General features: G+C 28.0%; 1 protein-coding gene across 1 annotated transcript in view; it reads right to left on the reverse strand.

The window, feature by feature from the left end:
* LOC136092264 (TBC1 domain family member 31-like) overlaps positions 1 to 19960 on the reverse strand; it is a 75948-nt gene that overhangs the window by 18978 nt on the left and 37010 nt on the right. The window contains exons 15-20 of the mRNA XM_065820088.1: positions 13887 to 14066; positions 13469 to 13648; positions 13308 to 13360; positions 13061 to 13213; positions 10281 to 10416; positions 3578 to 3670 (exon numbers count right to left, since the gene is read on the reverse strand). Of these exons, the coding sequence (XP_065676160.1) occupies positions 3578 to 3670; positions 10281 to 10416; positions 13061 to 13213; positions 13308 to 13360; positions 13469 to 13648; positions 13887 to 14066 (795 nt within the window). The remainder of the gene's footprint in view (positions 1 to 3577; positions 3671 to 10280; positions 10417 to 13060; positions 13214 to 13307; positions 13361 to 13468; positions 13649 to 13886; positions 14067 to 19960) is intronic.

A 19960-nucleotide genomic window follows, 5' to 3' on the forward strand; every position in this document is an offset into this window, starting at 1 on the left:
GCCAGAAGAAGAACAGAGTTTTCAAACTTAACCAACTGCAGACCTGACAGATCCTGCCAATTGGCCTGATCGAATTCCAAATGATCTTCGAGTTACTCTTGTTAAAAATGGTCCATCAGCACCTAATCCATCTTTTCTATTTTCTGTCGATGCCAACAACAGAAGATTTAATGCACGCAAAAAGTACTCAAGAATGGTAAAGTTGTTAAAAGATCCTGGCTTATATACTCTAAAAGAAAAGATGTTGTGTTTTGTTTCTCATGTAAGTTGTTTGGTGACATGGACATACATTTGAAGACAATCGGTTTTGGAGACTGGAAAAATTTGCACAGACAGTCGAAGGAAAATGAAACTTCTAAATATCACATCTGTTCATTAAGCAAATGGATGGAATTAGCAAACCGACTAGATACCAACAAAATAATTAATGCATCACAACAACGACTTCTCAGTGCAGAGATTCAGCATTGGCAGTTAGTTCTGGAAAGATTATTAGCTATAGTGATACTTTTAGGAGAACAATGTCTTGTCTTTCGTGGAAATTCTGATGTTTTACATAAGAAAAGTAATGGAAACTTTGATGCAGTTATGGCAGATCATGTTCACCGAAGAAAGAATGAGGAGATTAACACCCATTACTTGGGGAAAAATATACAAAATGAACTCATTCAAGTAAATGCAAAACAAATTTGTGAAGAAATTTTGTCAAAATTAAAAATGCCAAAATATTTTCCATTATAGTGGATTGTACCCAAGATGTGAGTAAAGTGGAACAAATGTCAATTGTGCTATGTTTTGTTCAGATGAAAAATGCTAAGTTAAAGTCTGTGAACATTTCATTGATTTCATACCTGTAGAGCAGACAACTGGTGCAGCACTCACAGATGCTATTCTACAAATGTTGACTCAAACTGCGATTCCAATTGAAGATATGCGTGGACAGGGCTACGACAACGGTGCGAATATGAGAGGACATCAGTCAGGAGTGCAGAAAAGAATATTGGAAAAGAACAGCAGAGCCTTCTTTGTACCATGTCATGCTCATTCATTAAATTTGGTCATTAATGATGCTGCAAAATCATCTAGAGAGGCTGTGACTTATTTTGAAATGGCGCAAGCCATTTATAACTTTTTTAGTGGATCATCTCCTAGATAGACAGTTTTGAAAAATCATCTTGGAAAAAAAATCTTTCCAAAACCTTTAAGTGCAACAAGATAGGAAAGCAGGATTGAAGCTGTGCGACCTTTACAATACTGTACTGGAGAAATCTTTGATGCTGTTTTTGAAATCAGCCAGGACATTTCTTATGATCCATCTTCACTTCAAAGATGAAAAACTTTAAATTTTGTTGCTGTACTGTGAAATGGTTCAATACTTTGAACCAAGTAAACTTAACAAGCAAAGTTATTCAGAATATTGAAATTGACATTTCTGAAGCCAAACAAACTTAGAACAAAACTGTTAACTTCTTAAAGTTATATCGCTCAGATAAAGCTTTTGAAAAAGTTATTTCTGATGCTGAATTAAAAAAAGTTATTTCTGATGCAGAAAAAGTTATTTCTGATGCAGAGTTAATTAGATTTGGAATCATCATTTTCATTTGAAGTTTCTATTAGACCAAGGTTTAAAAAACAAATGCTTTCTTATGAAAATCGAGATGATCCCAGTATAAATCCAAAAGATAGATTTAAAATAGAATCTTTTAATTGCATTTGGATAGTGTTATAAATTTGATTGAAGAAAGATTTAACCAATTAAATGAAAACTGTGATGCTTTTCAATTCCTGTACGAAATTGCAAATATTAAAAAAGATTTTTCAAAGGAAAGTCTTAGAGAAAAATGTTTAAATCTTCAAAAAATATTAAGCACAGATACTTCTGCAGATATCGATGGCATGGAATAATTAGATGAATTGCTTGCATTGTCTGAATTAATTGAACCAAAAACGTCACCATTAAAACTACTAGAGTTTATTTTAAGAAACAATAATTTCACTCCAAATGTTTCTATTGCTTTACGAATTCTGTTAACACAGCCAGTATTAGTTGAATCTGGAGAGTGCAGGTTTTCAAAACTGAAATTAATTAAAGATTACTTAAGATCCACTATGTCACAAAACCTTTTGACAGGTCTTTCTTTAATTTCCATAGAAAGTGATATGGCTAAAAAATTAGATTTTACTGAATTATTGAAGGCTTTTGCATCTGAAAAGAGTAGGAAAGTAAACTTCTTTCACTAAGTCATGTTAAAATATGCCCATTTTGTATGTATTTTGCTTGCTTTTTGTATTTGTACTGTTTGGATTTAATGTTTTGCAAATATACGATTTTATACATCACTCATAGTTTTGGCGGCAAAATGGGATCTTGCCTCGAGTGGCAAAATACCTTAAGCCAGCACTGTATATATATATAAATATAAATATATATAAATATATATAAATATATATAAATATATATAAATATATATATATATATATATATATATATATATATATATATATATATATATATATATATATATATATATATATATATATATATATATATATATATATATATATATATGGGGGCAATATTATATGGACAATTCTGAAAGAAAGAGGAAAAAAAAAAAGCAACAAAGTTATTAAAACACATAGTAAACTACATAATACTTTTTTTTTTAACTATTTAAAAATATTTTTAAGCATAAAAAGTTATTTAAAAAACTCATTTTATCATACCATAGCTTATTTACACTCCTGTTGTGTAGCGTTAACTATTTAGTAGCGTAAAAAATTGTATAGCATATCCATAATTGAGAACTTTGATATCATAGCCCATTTTTTTTACATAATATACATGGTTGTTAATAATCATTTATACATTTTTTCTTACACCATTGATTCTGTCATTTTATTTGTTGTTTTTATGCATTGGATTTGTTGTTAGGACTGTCACAGTTACGGCTGTCATGACAGAAAAAACATAAAAAATCTTGTAAAACTTATTATTATGTGCTATGTTACAGGTTGGTACAGAGGAGAAAAGTGATCCATGAAGTATAATTACATCAATATGTGCTAAATACACACACTAAATGATTTTTTTTAACCATGCTGTTCGCTGTATTAGGTCTGACAAAGTTGTTTTATTCTGAAGTGGTAAAAAGTAACCATTACAACTGTCAAGCTATGTAGAGATAATTTTTGAAAAAAGTTGAAGACTGTAACTTATACATACTAAAATATACGATAGTATTTCACATTTCTGGAAAATTTCATGTCATTTTCATTTTCGGTTCATTTTTAAAAGCTTAAAGAGTGTCAAATCAAGAGCTTTCTCAAAAATATGCGATTTTCCAAATTTCATTGTCTCGGTCACAGAAGCAAAGTTTTTCTTGAATAACAGTGATTTCTTTTCTGTTCTAGACCTAACGGGCTAGGAAAACACACTTTTAACCCAGGAACAGAACAAAAGTGAAAATTTGTTACATGGTGAAATTACAATTATACAATATATAAATTATAAATAAACAACTATGATTTAATTTTTTAAATTGATATAACTTAAAAAAATAAAAAGCTTACTAACCTGCTGAAATTTTCTTTTTTGTGCTTCAATTTCGAGTCCTTTAATTTCTACAGTTTCTAACACAGCATCATATTCTTGTTGACCTTGAATAATCTAAAAACAAAAAAGTTCAATAACAATAAGGGATTGAAATACCGGTTAACTGGTGTACCTGTTGCGTGGTAAATCAAATAAAAATGTATAATTTTTTTACTGGTAATTAAATCAACTTAGTTTCTCCGCGCAGCAACCTTGCTTGGAAAGGTTCGTGCTTCGGAGTTAAAGAGTTAAGAGAGGGTTGCACCACGAATAACAACTAAAAATAAAAAAAAAACACAAAAAAATGAGTAGCCTCCTCGACTGTAGTGGCCCCCCCCTCGGGCCTTAGGGAGGTGAATAATCTAAAAAAAAAAAAAAAAAAATCGATAATAACTGTTAAAATCAGTAAAAAAAAAGTATTATGAAAAATCTGAAAAGCTATGATCGGTTAATAAGAAACCAAACTCATAAAAAAATGCAAACACTTTACAAATGTTTCACTTCAAAAACACTTTACAAATGTTTCACTTCAAAAACACTTTACAAATGTTTCACTTCAAAAACACTTTACAAATGTTTTTTTATAACTGAAAGTAAAATATAATGAATGGTAAAAAAATAAGTTTCTTTGCACATTGTTAAAGATTAGTATAACTCCATTAGAACATGATTAACGATTGGTTAAATTCCCTCTGGACACTATTAATGATTGTTACAAAAGCAATTTTATTTGGACAAATGCACTAAGGAATTCTTGTGCAAACGCTCATAAAAGCTGTAGCGTTTAAAGTATGAAGAGATTTGAGAGATACAAGAGAAAGCAAGGAGTATTTTAAGAAAAGGTAAATTACTTAATTAAGTGTAATATTTAGTACAAGTCTAGTTAAATAAATTTGTACATAACAACATTGATCTCTGTTTATTAATAAACAATAAAAAAATTGTAAATTACATTAATTTAATTTAACATGAAAATCGATACTTCTAAAGTTATTAAGTTTTCTTTTTTTTTTCCTTATCGTTTATTTGTTTTTTTATGTTTTTGCTTTTCAGTCATTGATAAAAAGATGAGTGGACTTAGTAAAAAAACATTGTTATATGAATGTAAATATATATGCATATGGCAAATTGTTGAGTCTTAGTATTGCTAGAGGTCATGGTTCAATGCCACCAGATAGACTTATTGCTCTTTTAGAGAAAAAACTTAAAACATTTGGTATTTTGTTAGACAATGTAGTTTCAATTAGAACAAATGGGGCATCGGTAATGAAGAAAGTGGGAAAGGTAATTAGTGCCTATCATCAATTATGTTTAGTGCAAGACATTTAATTGGCAATTATCAAGGTTCGTTATGATAAATGTAATCGCTGCTTATCAGATATTTTAGGAGAAGAGGAATAATTAACTTATTAAGAACAAGAACATTTTTCAAACAACGAGGAAGAAGATATTAGTAGTTTAGAGCTATTATCTAAAACGAACATTAATCTAATTATTAGGCATGCAAGTATTGGTTTGCTGATAGAAAAGATTCACAAAATTGATAAAATATTTTGCCTACCACCGACGAAAAATGAAATACTGCAGAGAAGTATCAAATGAGAATTGAGTAATGAAATTTTATAAAGTTTAGAGAATTAAAACTGTTGGAATACTAGCAATGTTGGAGCGCTTTTATAAAGTTAGAAATCCTAAACAAAAAAGTTTAATTGATATAGATTCTACATCACATTTGACAAAAATTATATTGGCATATTATCCAGCAAAATATCAACCTTGCAGCTTTTAAAAACTGCTACAGAAGTATTGTGTTGTGAAGAAGCATTGTGTTGTGAAGAAGCATTGTGTTGCGAAGAAGCATTGTGTGAAGATGCTAATCTTTACATAGCAGATATATCATTACAATTTATGTTAAACTCACCAAAACACAAGTATTAAGTGATGAACTTAAAAATGAATTCATATTACAAATTTTTTGAATTCTATATTAACCCTTTGCAGTCCAATGCTCTGCATGATAGGACATCATGAAATTTTTGTTGCAGTCTAATATCCCGTCCCATGGGACATCTACTATGTTTTAGTTTATACAAAAAAAATTATTTATTTAAGCTAACTTGGGCGTTTTACTAGGTTCAATTGGTAATATTATAGTGTGTTTTCAACTTAGTGATTTTCAGTAACATTTTTTAATCATCTAACTTTATGGTGTGGCGGAATAGTGTCACAAAATTTCGATTGTTGCAAATTTTTATTGTCGCAAATTTGATTGTCGAAAATGTGAAAAAGGAATAGTGTCACAAATTGTCACATGATTGATTGTCAAATAACAGAATAAGGAATAATGTAGCAAATGAGTTTAATAAATAATGTCCAAAATAGAAAAAGAAATAATGTCGCAAATGAATTTATGGAAAAGTGTCGAAAACAAAAAAACAGAATAGTGTCGCAAATGAATCTAACAAATAGTGTCGAAAACAGAAAAACAGAGTAGTGTCACAAATGAATTTAAGGAATAGTGTTGAAAACAATAAAACGGAATAGTGTCGCAAATGAATTTAAGGTAATATCTTTGATTTTCAAATGGTTTGACATTTATTTTGTTTTAAGGTATTAAATAATTTTTGAGGATTTTTTAAGACCTTTTGTTACCCATGGTTATTCTAGACTTTTGTTTGTTTTATAAAAGTTACATTTTGGGAAGTTTTTATCATAAACTTCAAATAAATATTCCTTAAATGATAAAATATTTGTATCATTTGTATAAAGCATTTGATAACGACCTGTTTTTCCTGTAGTATTGAATCGGTATTATTTGAAATTTTTTTTGGAAATCACTGCTAACAATACATTGAGTATGTAGTTTGTTGTGGAAAAAGTACCAAACCCCAAAACCCATCTATACAGTGCTGCTACCCAGTCCACCCACTAAAGCCGGTACTGCTACTACCTATAATCATATTTACTTTAATAGAAAAATAAATTTTAAATTGAGGAAAAGTTGCCTATCCCACAATTAATATGGCAAAAATAAACAATTCAGATTTGGAACACTTTCTAATGAAAAGTGATTGTGATGATTCAGATGCAGATAACAACCCGTCTTAGGTAGCAGATGATGTTAGTAAAGGTATGTATATATTTTTACTATTTGTGACACTGTTATGTTTTTACTATTTGTGGCACTATTCCAGTTTTACTTTTTGCGACACTGTTATGTTTTTACTATTTGTGACACTATTCCAATTTTACTATTTGCGACACTATTCCGTTTTTACTATTTCCGACACTATTCCGTTTTTACTATTTGCAACACTATTCCGTCTTCACTATTTAGGACACTTTCCGATTTTACTGTTTGCAACATTATTCCGATTTTACTGTTTGCGACATTATTCCTTTTATTATTTGCGACACTATTGCTTTTTTTTGTTTTCGACACTATTCATTAAATTCTTTTGCAACACTATTCCTTTTTTTTTGCGACATTAGGCCTTTTTAATATATTCGACGCTATTCCGAAATTCACATTATTCCTGTCACCCAACTTTACTTATATTTTTAGAAATTTTTAATAAAAATTTATTTACAAATGGGAAGGAAACATTATACAACTGAAAAAGTATTGAAGACACTGGATGGAACAAGTAATGAAAGCCACAGTGAATACACTTTTAGTGAATCTGAGACTGAATTCTCAGAGATATCAGAGTCAGAGGAAGATATTGAACTAAATGAAATTGATAATGAACCTGCTTTGAACATAGGGTGGATGTAGTGCAAGATACTTCAACATTCGAAGCACTGCCATTCACAGTAGCAAATGTAGGTCCTCAGCATTCAATAAACTTAACACGTGAACTAGATTTTTCAAGTTATTTTTTACTGATGAGTTACTTGCAGATATTGTAACCAAAACTAATCGTTATGCTAAGTCAAAAATTGAAAATAACAACTTGGAATCTCATTCTATTTGGCATAAATAGAAAGATGTGACACTTAAAGAAATTCATGCTTACTTTGGTACTATTTTGAATATGGCTCTGAATGAAAAATCAAGTATAAAACATAATTTTTTTTATGATTGGCTGAACTACATACTATTTTTTTCAGCAGTTTTCTCTAGAACTCGGTTTCATCAGATATATTGAATGTTGCATGTTTCCCCACCATCTATGAATTGAATAGATGTGCAAGAAAAGTGCATTGTGTTGTATCAGAAATAAAAAGTTCCTGTTCTAGAAATTTTGTCTCATCTCGTAACATTGCAATTGACGTAAGTACTGTTGGATTCAAAGGTAGAGTTGCATTTCGCACGTACAATTCACAAAAACCCACAAAGTGAGGCATTCATTGCACTACTGAAGGTTTGGCAAGACCTATGATGCAGTTTAAAAGTCGAATCGTGTTGCATTTGCGTGATGAGCTTTTAGAGGTTGCCCAAGGTAGTGGTTATCACTTATTTACTGACAGATTATATACTAGTTTTCCTCTTGCACAAGAACTCCTCAAAATGAACATACAAATTACAGGGACAATAATGAAAAATAGAAAACAGTTACCTGAAGATATAAAAAAATTCAAATTAAAAAAGCACGAAGTTTCTGCATATGTACACTCTTCCAATGTTATGGTTTTGGCATGGCAGGACAGGCGACAGATTCTGATGCTAAGTACTTTCCATTATTGAACAACTAAAGTTGCAAAACAAAGAACAAAAAAAGGTATTGTAGACATTGATAAACCAACTGTAATTGCAAATTACTCAAAACATAAGGGAGCTGTTGATACATATGGGACCGATCACTATTGTTCTAGCTATTTATTTCTACGCAAGTCAAGAAAACGCTTGGAGGAGAAAAATATTTTTCTGGTTGTTGGAAGTTGCAGTTGTAAACAGTTATATATTGTTCAATAAATTTTGTGAATGCAATGTTAAAAACTAACTTCAACACCTAACCTACAGACAAAACCTTATTGAGAAATTAGTTGGAGCACGTTATAACATTCAAGAACAAAGGGGAAGACGATCATCATTAGATGACAATGCCACATTTTATTGCACAAGTTCCAAGTAATAATGCCATAGACTGAACTTTACCATACAAAGACTGACTTTTGTGTAAAATAGGGTATCCAAAGACAATATTGTAATTTACTTGTGAATAAAAACAAGTGTTAACATATTTTTGTTTATTCTTTCTTGTTTAGTACTTGCACTTAGATCATAGTGTTTTTAGCGGAATAAAAATGAAACAATTTAGTGCTACACTCAAAACCTATTTTTTATAAAAAATACAGAGAAGCCATGGGTCAAGCATATTTTTTTCTGTTATATTTAAGTTGAATAAGTAAAAAAAAATGTGGACCTGATAGGAAAAATTTTTTTTTTTTAAAGACCTCAAAAGATTAATATTATGTAATTCAGAAAAGTTTTAAAAATGTGCAAAAGTACCGTTAATTTACCAGTTAACCGGTAATCAATTTTTTTAAACCAAAAAACTGGTAATTAAAAAGGTTGGTAGTTTTGCAATTCTAATAACAATTTAAAGTGTCCCTTAATATACAATTTTACTTCAATCAATAGTTCAAGCATTATTAGTGTGTGTGTGTGTGTGTGTGTGTGTGTGTGTGTGTGTGTGTGTGTGTGTGTGTATATATATATATATATATGCATATATGTGTATATATGTGTTTATATTTATTTATATATATGTATATATATATTTTTATTTTATTTTTATTTTTTAAATAACTTCACTTCCAACTACAAGCTACAAGATGCTACTATTAGAGTTGGAAGTTACTTGAAGAGAAAAGATGAAGTTTATAAAGCAAGATAACAGTTAACAGACAATTTAAAAGATTGCAAACTATATAAGTCAGGAAAAAAAGAAGAGAGTGTATTCCAAAGAACTGATGGTCAAGCAAAAAAAAACTAGAAGAATAAGAATTTTTTGAGCACTTAGGAACAGCCATAGTAAAAGGATGAGATTTAATTGAATGACAAGCAACACAAGAATGAATTTTAGTAGATGGCACAAGAGACACAAACTCTTTAGAGCAGTGCCTGTTATAGTATTTGTAGAAAAGAGAAAGAGAAGTAACATTACGATGATGTGATAATGGTTGGAGGTTGGCTGCAAGAGCAGATCCAACTATGTTTACAATATGTTTATGCACCTTGTCTAATAGGGAAAGAGCATCATTTAAAGAACCGTGTATATATACTTTGTATAATGCATAAATAAATATATATTTATTTATATATACACATGCATATATATTTAAATACATATAAATACACAGACATATATATATATGTATGTATGTATATATGTATGTATGTATATATGTATGTATGTATAAATACACACACACATATATGTATGTATGAATGTATGTATGTATGTATGTATGTATGTATGTATGTATGTATGTATGTATGTATGCATGTATGTATGTATGCATGTATGTATGTATGTATGTATGCATGTATGTTTGTATGTATGTATGTATGTATGTATGTATGTATGTATGTATGTATGTATGTATGTATGTATGTATGTATGTATGTATGTATGTATGTATGAATGCATACATAACATTGATCGAAGTATATTGACAATAACATTATTATAGTTTGAAGTATTACTATTAGTTTAGTGAAGCAAACTAATTTTACTTTTCTTTTTAGTTCATCATCAAGTCTTTGAACTTCAATATTTTTTAAACTGCGCTGATATTGCAGAAATTTTCTACGCACAATATCATGTGATTCTAACTCACGGAGAGCTAACTCTCTTCTTACAGCAAACAATCTAAAATAGCAAAAAATATAAAACAAAATTACAAAAAACAAAAACACAAACGCTAACTCTTTATTATAATTAGGGGGAAGAGGGAATTCTCAAATTCTATATTTGTTGTTTAACCAGTAAATCTTATTTCATTTTTATGGAAAAGTTTTAAAAATAATTCATTTTTTGGCAATTTTTTGTGGTTGACCTTCTACATCTATTTTTAACATTTTAAAGACATTAAAAATTTGAAGTCTTAGCAGTGTCTAAAGTTATGACTTGAACTAAAGTTGCGTAAACAAAAATAACTAGTAAATAGCTAGTGTAAAAATTTTAATTTACTTTTTAAAATACTATTAATTTTGTTAACTAAATTTATATACCAATCATAAACTAGTAAACATATAAATTAAAATTAATAAACTTCTTTAGAAATCTCCCAGTAGTTGATAAATTTTATCATAGAAAGCTTTTACTCAGGCTCGTTTTTATATTTTTTAAATGAAGTCAACAATGAATTATCTTTTGGAAATTTTCTTAAATAAGACTGACTGCTCAGTAGTTGTAGAAGTAGTTCATATACACGCATCAAAAAACTTGGATGATTGTATCATTCTTGCAAAAATAGTTTTGCAAAATTTAGCTATATATTTCTTTAACAGAAAATAAGAAAATATTATGGGTTTGGAAAAAGATACAATGACAGAAGCACTGATGTATTACATTTTTAACCAAGTTTTTCCAGTTGATAAAACAATTCCGAATAACATTGAACTTAAACATCAGCGTGGCACTCATCACAATTGACTTCGGAAATACTGTCAATTACAAAAATTCCTCCTGGTAATATACTTAAATATCCAAACCGTTGTGAAATCAAAATTTTTGCAATTTAGAAATATTTTGGGAAATGTTTCTCATTGTTAAAAAACATGAAAATATAAAATACAGTTAGAACCAGTGACATAAACAACTGAGACAGAGCGGGTTAGCAAAAAAAGAACTGTATATGTACTTAATATCAAAAAAAAAATTTATAAAATGTTAAAAAAGTTTAAACTGAATACTTAATATGAAAAGAAATCATTTTTTGAAATGCTACTATAACAGTTACTCATGTCACATAAAACAAAGTTTTTACTACAAATATATTTTCAAATAAAGACTTCATCTGATTTCTTATTTAATAGAAAAAAAAAGTGCAAATGCGCTATTAACAATTTTAAATTTATTCAAAAATAATTTATTCATTGCAATGATTTCGCATACAGAGAGAAAAGCTATAGGAAAATTAAATAAAAAGATTGAAAAAAAACAACAACAAAAAAGCACAATTGAAAGAGAAAACGTTCTTAGTTATCTGCAACAATTTCAAATAATAACAAAACAATAATTTCAATCTTTAAAGTTAATAACATTAAAGAAAAATAATTGCACATCTTATTTCTCTGCTCATTAAAATAATTTAAAAAAATGCTAATTGCAATGTTATTAAGTCTTGTGCACAGCTATTTAAACTGAATACTTAAGAATACTTCTTAACTTACTTAAGAAACGGAATACTTAAGAAGACAATCATTTTATGAAACACTACTATAAAAACTGTTGATATTATTTGGCAATTAATAATAATGTTGTTAACTCTTGTGCGCTGCTATTTAAACGAAATACTAAATACTAAGTAGACAATATAAAAATTAATTGAAACATGAAACAAGATTTTCACTAAATATATATATATATTTTAAGAATCATAGAAAAAAAAAGTGCAAATGCGCATTAAGTTTGTCTATAATTAACTCATTTATTGCAATTTGCGGCAAATAAATACGAAGATTTAAAGTAAAGAAAAACAAAGTGAAAAAAAATGTTCTTAGTTAAATACACCAATCATTATATATTATTATATTAATATTATAATAATGTATTAAAGATTTTTTATTAAAATAGTAATAAAATAAGAACTTCAATTACAAAAAAAGGATTTTTACCACCAGGAAAATGAAAGTAATCTAAATAAGTGAAGCCAAAAAATGTATACATATAGTTTACGTCTTATTTAATATTCGTCAACAAAGCGAATTAAAGTAGCATATTGTAAAAACTACTTTAAAATATCTTCAAAACTATTTTGAACGCATTTTTAAAACTTAAATGACTCTATGAAATTTTAGTATATCTATTTTCCAAATTACATCCTGATATTTTGTCAAACCTTGTCTACAATGACCAGCAAGAATTCATAATGGGAGGTCAAAATAGTAATTTAAGTTATTTTAGGAGGTCATTGACTGTTGACCAGCCATTATTTTCCATGCTGTAGTGGTTTACAATAAAAAAACCTCAGGATGCATATTGATAAAAACTACATGAACTAATTACAAGGCACACACAAAACAACATAAAAATACAATCGGAATTTTTATGCATATTAGAGAAAACCCCTGGTTTACCAGGTCTCAAATCCTGATTATGAGCTGCAATGCTTCATAACTTAAAAAACTCTTTTAAACATGTAATACATTAAAAAAAAAACAATAATTTACTTCAAGCAGTATTAGCTTTAAGAATAATTTAACTTCTGCCTTCACAGTAAAAATAATTTTTTTGAATTTGAGCCCTGCAAAAAATCTTTTAATAGCAATTTTAATTGTTCAAAAAATACTTTTTACGCTTTTCTGCCAACTTATTTTCTTCTTTAATGATCAGTTCTCTTCTTTGTTGTTCAGCCTTTAGTAGTTGGTCTTGCTCTCTATAAAACGCTACCTCTTCTTTGTTTGTCAGCTCCTTCTGTTTTTTGAACTCAAAAGTCAGTTGCCTGAATTTGTAAAAAAAAATCTGCAATATAATAGATTTCTTTGCAAAAAAAGATGCTTTATGAAAGTTCAAGCTTTTAAAAAAGTTTCACTTGCTTTTGTCTTAGATATTCAAGTTCTTCTTCTCTAATTCTTTCTCTTTCTTCAACCTTTACAAACATAAAAGTATGTAAAAAAAAAAAAAAGAACAAAAAAGTAACTAAAAACCACAATAGTCAAAAACGCATTTAAATTGTTATTTTGAAACAAAAACATACAAGATAATCTACAACAAACGCAGGATAACAATCAAATATTGGGTATTGTCCATTAGTTAAAGGAGTAAAGTCATGAAGCATACTTTTAGGATCAAGGTATGCTGGCGTAGAAGTTGATAATCGGTAAGTCTCTTTGATTACTAAGGTTATGTCAACAGCATTATGATGGTGAAAATAAAACTGAAAAAAGCATAAGTAAACATTAAATTTAAAAATATAATAGTATTTATAAATATATACTAAAATAATCTATTAATTTCATACTATATTAACTTTAATATATTTTTTAACTTATTAAATATTTTTATATATTAAATGTTTAAGGCATGCACATTTTAATATATATTTACATACACATTATAAAAATATATTACATATTAAGTAGTGATAATTTAAATTAAAATTTTAAATATCTCACCTCAACATCTTCTTTCAATTTTGTTGAAAACAAAGACTGTCTTGATTGAATAAGATATGCCACAGCAAAGTATAACATAAAAGCAGGATGATTGGAAAACAAGTTATCCCAAACTACAAGCCATTCATCCTTTGTCATTATTTCTGAGAAGAGCGTGTATAGCATTGGCCATGCATAAAGCTTAAAAATAAAATCTGTTAAGTCAGTATAAAAAAATTTGTATATTTCCCCTAATTTTTTTTTTTTAAATTTGAGTTCCCCTCCCCAAGACCATGAAGACCACTACCGTCAAGGAGGCTACTTTAGCTGTGGTTGCAAACCTCTCTCAACTCTATAACTCTGAAAAAAGAACCTTGATGCACAAGGCTGCTGTGCGGAGAAACAAGTTGATATGTATTTAAATTATATTTAAATACATATCAACAAATGTAAATATGTATTTAACTATAATTTAAATACATAATTACATTTTTAAACTTACATTTTTTAAATTGATAATTCCTATAAATCATGATTGCTTAAATATTATTGAAAATCATTACATTATTGCTTTGATATAGAAGAGTACACCTTTTTTAGCCTCACAAGGGCAACACTCAATGTTAAACACATTTTTAGATATATTTGTTGTGTTTGTATTGTTTACATATAAATTGAGTTCAGTAATACCTATTGCCACAGATAATTAAAATTGCTAATAAAACTGCAGAGATCATCAATGTGAAAAGATTAGGAAACAATGCTGAGCAGAATATAAAGATCTGATTTTGATTTTTTTTATTGAAATCAATAGTGTCATATTATATATACAACTAATTAAACCGTGTAAATAATTAAGATCTGAAATTGTATTTCTTGGATTATATGTAGAGTCAAGATAATATAACAAACTTTTTCTTTTTAACACCTTCACTTCCAATAAGGCTGTTCATAAATTTAAGAAGATCAAGATTATTCTGGTAATGATTAGCCCAAAAAAATTGAGTTTTATCTGAGTTAAAGTTTACCAGCCACTGAGAGCATCTTGCTGTAGCAGAAGTGAGATCCCTCAAGCTCAAATGCCCTTTCCAAGTAATCAGAGAGCTTTTTCTCATCAAAACATGAATAAAAGGTAGTATCATCAGTGAACAGCTATAAAATGCCATCTAGAAAATGTGAGAATTTCTGTAAGATTGTTAATGTAAATTAAAAAGAGTATATGGCCAAGGATAGAACCTTGAGGAACCCTCTGAAGTTACAGGATATGGAAAAGAATGCTGTCCATTGAAGACAACTTTAATACTACAATTGGTAAGGAAGGATTCAATAATCTTAAAGATGTTACCTGATACACCATGAGAAGTAAGCTTATGGAGAAGTCTAGCATGCCAAACTTCTTTAAAAGCTTTAGAAATGTAGAGAGCAATAACCTTAACCTCTCCACATCTATCTAATGCATGATAAAACCTATCGGTTATTTAACATATTATTTTCAGTATAAACATTGCAATATTTGTATGTTCTGCTATGTTAATTAGTTCACTGTTTTATTTTAAGAACTAAAAAATTTCAACAAATTGTAGTGTAGCAAGTTACTCAAAAAGATGTGAAAACTAATGTGGATTTAAAGTTTACAGAGTTTCTTTAGGAAAATCAATTTTTAAAAGTAGAAGACATAGAAAATGGATTTAAAACTAATTGATTAGCCTAATCCATCTGATTTCATAACTCCAATTTCTAGTTTGATCTAAAAAAGAGATGAGAAAAGTATCCTATAAAGCTTTATGTAAAAAATGCCAACCATTTGAATATTAATCTACGATATAGATCTTGATAACTATACTGAGAAAATCTAGTATAGAAAGTCTACTATTTCTAAATACTATCAACACAATATTTATAAAGAAGAGTTTTAAACTTTTTCCTCTTAATTAATGCAGCATAAAACTTAATTGAATTACTGAACTTGAAAAACTAAGCTCTACTTGAACAAAGTAAACATATTTCAGACAAACAAAATAATTTTTTTTCAGACTTGTTATGTCTGAATGTTAATGTAAGAATGTTAATGTCCCATTCAAAAGAGTTAAATCTTAGATCACTTGTGATTGGACCATCTTGATATTGTGCTTATAAAGCTAAAACAAAGTCCATCAAATAAACTGCTTTTGTACAGCAACCTTGCAATATTGTTTTATCTTAAAAATAATAATACCAATTTTCTGCTAGAGTTGCCAATCTGACTTATGGCCAAATTGTGGACCAAGAAAGAAAAACCTACAAAAATGGTTTTGAAAAAAAGTTTAAAGACTGTTTGTATTATTGATTGTACTGAAGTTTTTATTGCAAGAAAGTAATTTTAACTTTGATAGCAAATTTGGTTCAGTTATAAACATATTGATTAAATATGTAACTGGTATATAATAAAAAACATCAACTAGTTTGCTGAGGCAATTAGTTTATTATCTGCTGGCTGAAGTGGTTGTGTATCAGAAAGATTACTAAAACAAAAATGAACTTTTATCAGAAGCTTAAACCTAATGACTATATACTTGATGCTGATTACTATTGGTTACTAATTTTATTCGATAACTATTGTTTCTTTTATATAAAATAATTTTACTGTATCTTTAAGTTACCATATTTACTAATTTAAGTCTTCTTAAATTAGTAAATATGGTAACTTAAAGATACCATCTTGAGTTTTAATTTTCTACTATTAATTCACTACACTGAGGACTAGGTGTATTGAATTAAAAATGCTATTAGGCAACATTAAAAATCATAGCTTTTACAAAGGACTACAATTATCTAGACGCAAAATCTAGACAACTTTCTAATGTTCCTATGCATAATGTTCATGAATAGAGAAATTTGATGTAGAAAATGTTTCTTGTTAATTATATGACTGCAAGGATCACTCAATTTATTAGATATTACCATGTAATTCAAAAAGAAAATTTTAAATGTTACCAATTATTTTAATCATTTTTCAATAAGACAAAATTTTATTTAAGGATGTAAAAAAATTTTTATTTAAGGATGTAAAAAAAAAATGCAAAAATACATTTAAAGTGTATTTATATTATGAACTTATGAATGTATACTTGTTATGTTTTAATGTTTTCTGTTTAAAAGTATGCGCGCGCATGTTGTTTGCAAAAAGATGTGACGTTGCATGGAAAGTCATCTATATATAAATATATAGGTAAATAGATATATAGGAACTATACAGGTTATATTGATTGTTTAGAATTTTTAAACAAAACAGTAAAATATATTAATTATAATACTTTACATAATAGAATTTGTTTTCAATTGGATATTTATTCATATAATCAAACAAATATTTCAATGTGACACAGTTGTAACCTATTGTTTTGCTATTGTTACTTATAACAATTGATAGTGTGAATGTCTTCTTTATAATAATTGATAGTGTGAATGTCTTCTTTATAATAATTGATAGTGTGAATGTCTTCTTCATAATAATTGATAGTGTGAATGTCTTCTTTATAATAATTGATAGTGTGAATGTCTTCTTCATAATAATTGATAGTGTGAATGTCTTCTTTATAATAACTGATAGTGTGAATGTCTTCTTTATAATAATTGATAGTGTGAATGTCTTCTTTATAATAATTGATAGTGTGGATATCTTCTTTATAATAACTGATAGTGCAGATAACTGGTAGTAGTTTGTTAACTTTTGTTTTTAATTTAAAAATACACGAGGTTGTTAAATATAATCTGTTTAAACAAATTTTTAATCTTGTTTTATCTCTCTTCTTTAGATTTAATCACTATTTATAAAAGTTTTAAATTCAAAAAATTATTTTTCCCTATTTCTTTATTTTGAAACTTTTTTAACTATATTGAACAATGCACATTTGAATTTGATATGTTATTTGTTTGATTCTGTCATTTACTATAGTAAATGACAGCTATGAGTGCCACTCTTTTGTTAAAAACTTCTGATTTTAATACTCCACTTAGTACTTTGTACTTTTCTTATTTTTCTGAAGTTAATTTTTTATTTAACTATTACTTTTAGAAACTCTAACATTTTGCATAAAAAGTTCAAGTGTTGTGTTTATATCAAAAGCTGTGTTTCAAAAAAAAAAAAAGCAAAAGTTTTATGCAACTTATCTTTAACATTCAAATGTTTTAATATATGTATATTAGGGTGTGACATTTAAAAAAAAAAATGATTTCAAAAAAGTTATATTAAAACAAATATTAGAATTTTATATATATATAAGAAATATAACCTTAAGTTTTGTTGAATTTTAGTGCTAGTTACATTATTTTTAATTTTTAATTTTACTCTTCATGGCTATTTTACAAACTACTTGGTGCGCACCCACAGAATAATGGCTAGCTGTTTTAAAAATCTTTTTTATGCCTAGAGTTGAGCAGTTTTATTTTTTATTATTTTAAGTATTCTATTTATTGCAATGTAAAGAAAAAAATTGAAAAATTCTATTATATGGGTAAAATATGTAACAATGTCCCTATAAAAACCCTTATATTTTGTTACAAAATATATTTTAGGGCTTCTTTTGACGGCCTATTGTTAGAGAGCCCTATAATTTTTGTAATCCTTATAATACAAGCTTTCTCATAAAATAAATTCATTTTAGGCACATATTTTTGTCTATAAAAATAAATATAAAAATTTATAATATATAAATATAAAAATTTGTTAAATATTACATTTGTTAAATATTAAATTTTATGTTAATGTTAAATATTAAATTGTTAATATTTGTTAAATAATAAAATATATAAATATAAAAATTTGTTATGTTATGAATAATAAGTAAAATAATAAGTAATCCATTGAATATTAAATTTTTATTAAATATAATAATACAAAACATAAAGGTTGAATATTAAAACAACAGCAGAATGTTATACTTTTTGAGCTCAATAAAAAATAATAATTAAAAAATCACTTTATTATTTAAGTACAGTTTAGAAGTTCCATCATGCCGTTTTTGCTCCTATTAGCAGACATCAACTCTCTGCTAATGAATTGGGTTCTTATGTAAGCTTCCCTTCTTTCTGATGTGTAGACATCTTCTGCAGCTTCTGTGACTAGCTGTACACACCTCTTGATTGATTGTGTATGTGAACTCTATTGGGGAACAACCATGGGGTTATTAATTAAATCTTTTATACCCAAAGATGTAAGATTGCATGTTAAAGGTGGTTCTGTTATATTATTGCTCCAGCCTATCAAACTAAAAATATTTTTACCATCAATGTTAATATCTGGTGTTCTTTAATGTCTATGGCTATAAACACCAATATTATGGTTTGCTTGTGATATTTTTTGGGGTTTGCTTGTGATATTTTTCACAAAGCTTAAGAATAATTTCCGCAGCTTGAACTCTTTCTACTTTACTCTCACTGCATATCATAGCTTGTAAAATAGCTTCTGAATGTGCATACCAAGCTGATCTTTTAATTGTAAGCATTACAATATCAAGAATTGGTTTCCTCTGGCTTCTGAGGAGTTCTAATTGGTATAAAATGTGTCTTGGTCCCTCAACCCAACATGATTTAACTTTGTTAAACCAGTTTGGAATATAAATACCAACAATAAATTCAACAATCCATTTAAGATTTTGAAGGTTGATACCATCTAGGCCATGCTGAGAAACCCATATCTTGCAAAATCTTAATGATGTTGTGAGCCACCTGCTATGGCAAACAGGTCCTATTTCTAGCACTGCTAACTGCTGAGGTTTTTGTGATCAGTCTTATCAGGAACAAAATGAAATAGATATTTACCACCTGGTTCAGTAACTGCAGAATAATGTTCTTCCTTAAGAAGCCCAGCGAAATACCTACCATCAAATTCTGTTAACACTTTTGTATTATCTTTCCTGCCATCGAAAAAAATACAGCAAACCACATTATTTTCAAGATCTTTATAAAATTTATTCTCTAATTTGATTGCTAACTTCTCTTGCGCCCTTTAAACCTTGCTGTGATCAATAATCATTCTTTGTTATAACGTTTGAATCCATAAGTGCCGCTGTTGCTATTTCTGTGGTTTCTCGTAAGCTAGTGTGATGCCTCATACT

The sequence above is a fragment of the Hydra vulgaris genome, chromosome 15 (genome assembly GCF_038396675.1).
Source record: "Hydra vulgaris chromosome 15, alternate assembly HydraT2T_AEP".
NCBI lineage: Eukaryota > Metazoa > Cnidaria > Hydrozoa > Anthoathecata > Hydridae > Hydra > Hydra vulgaris.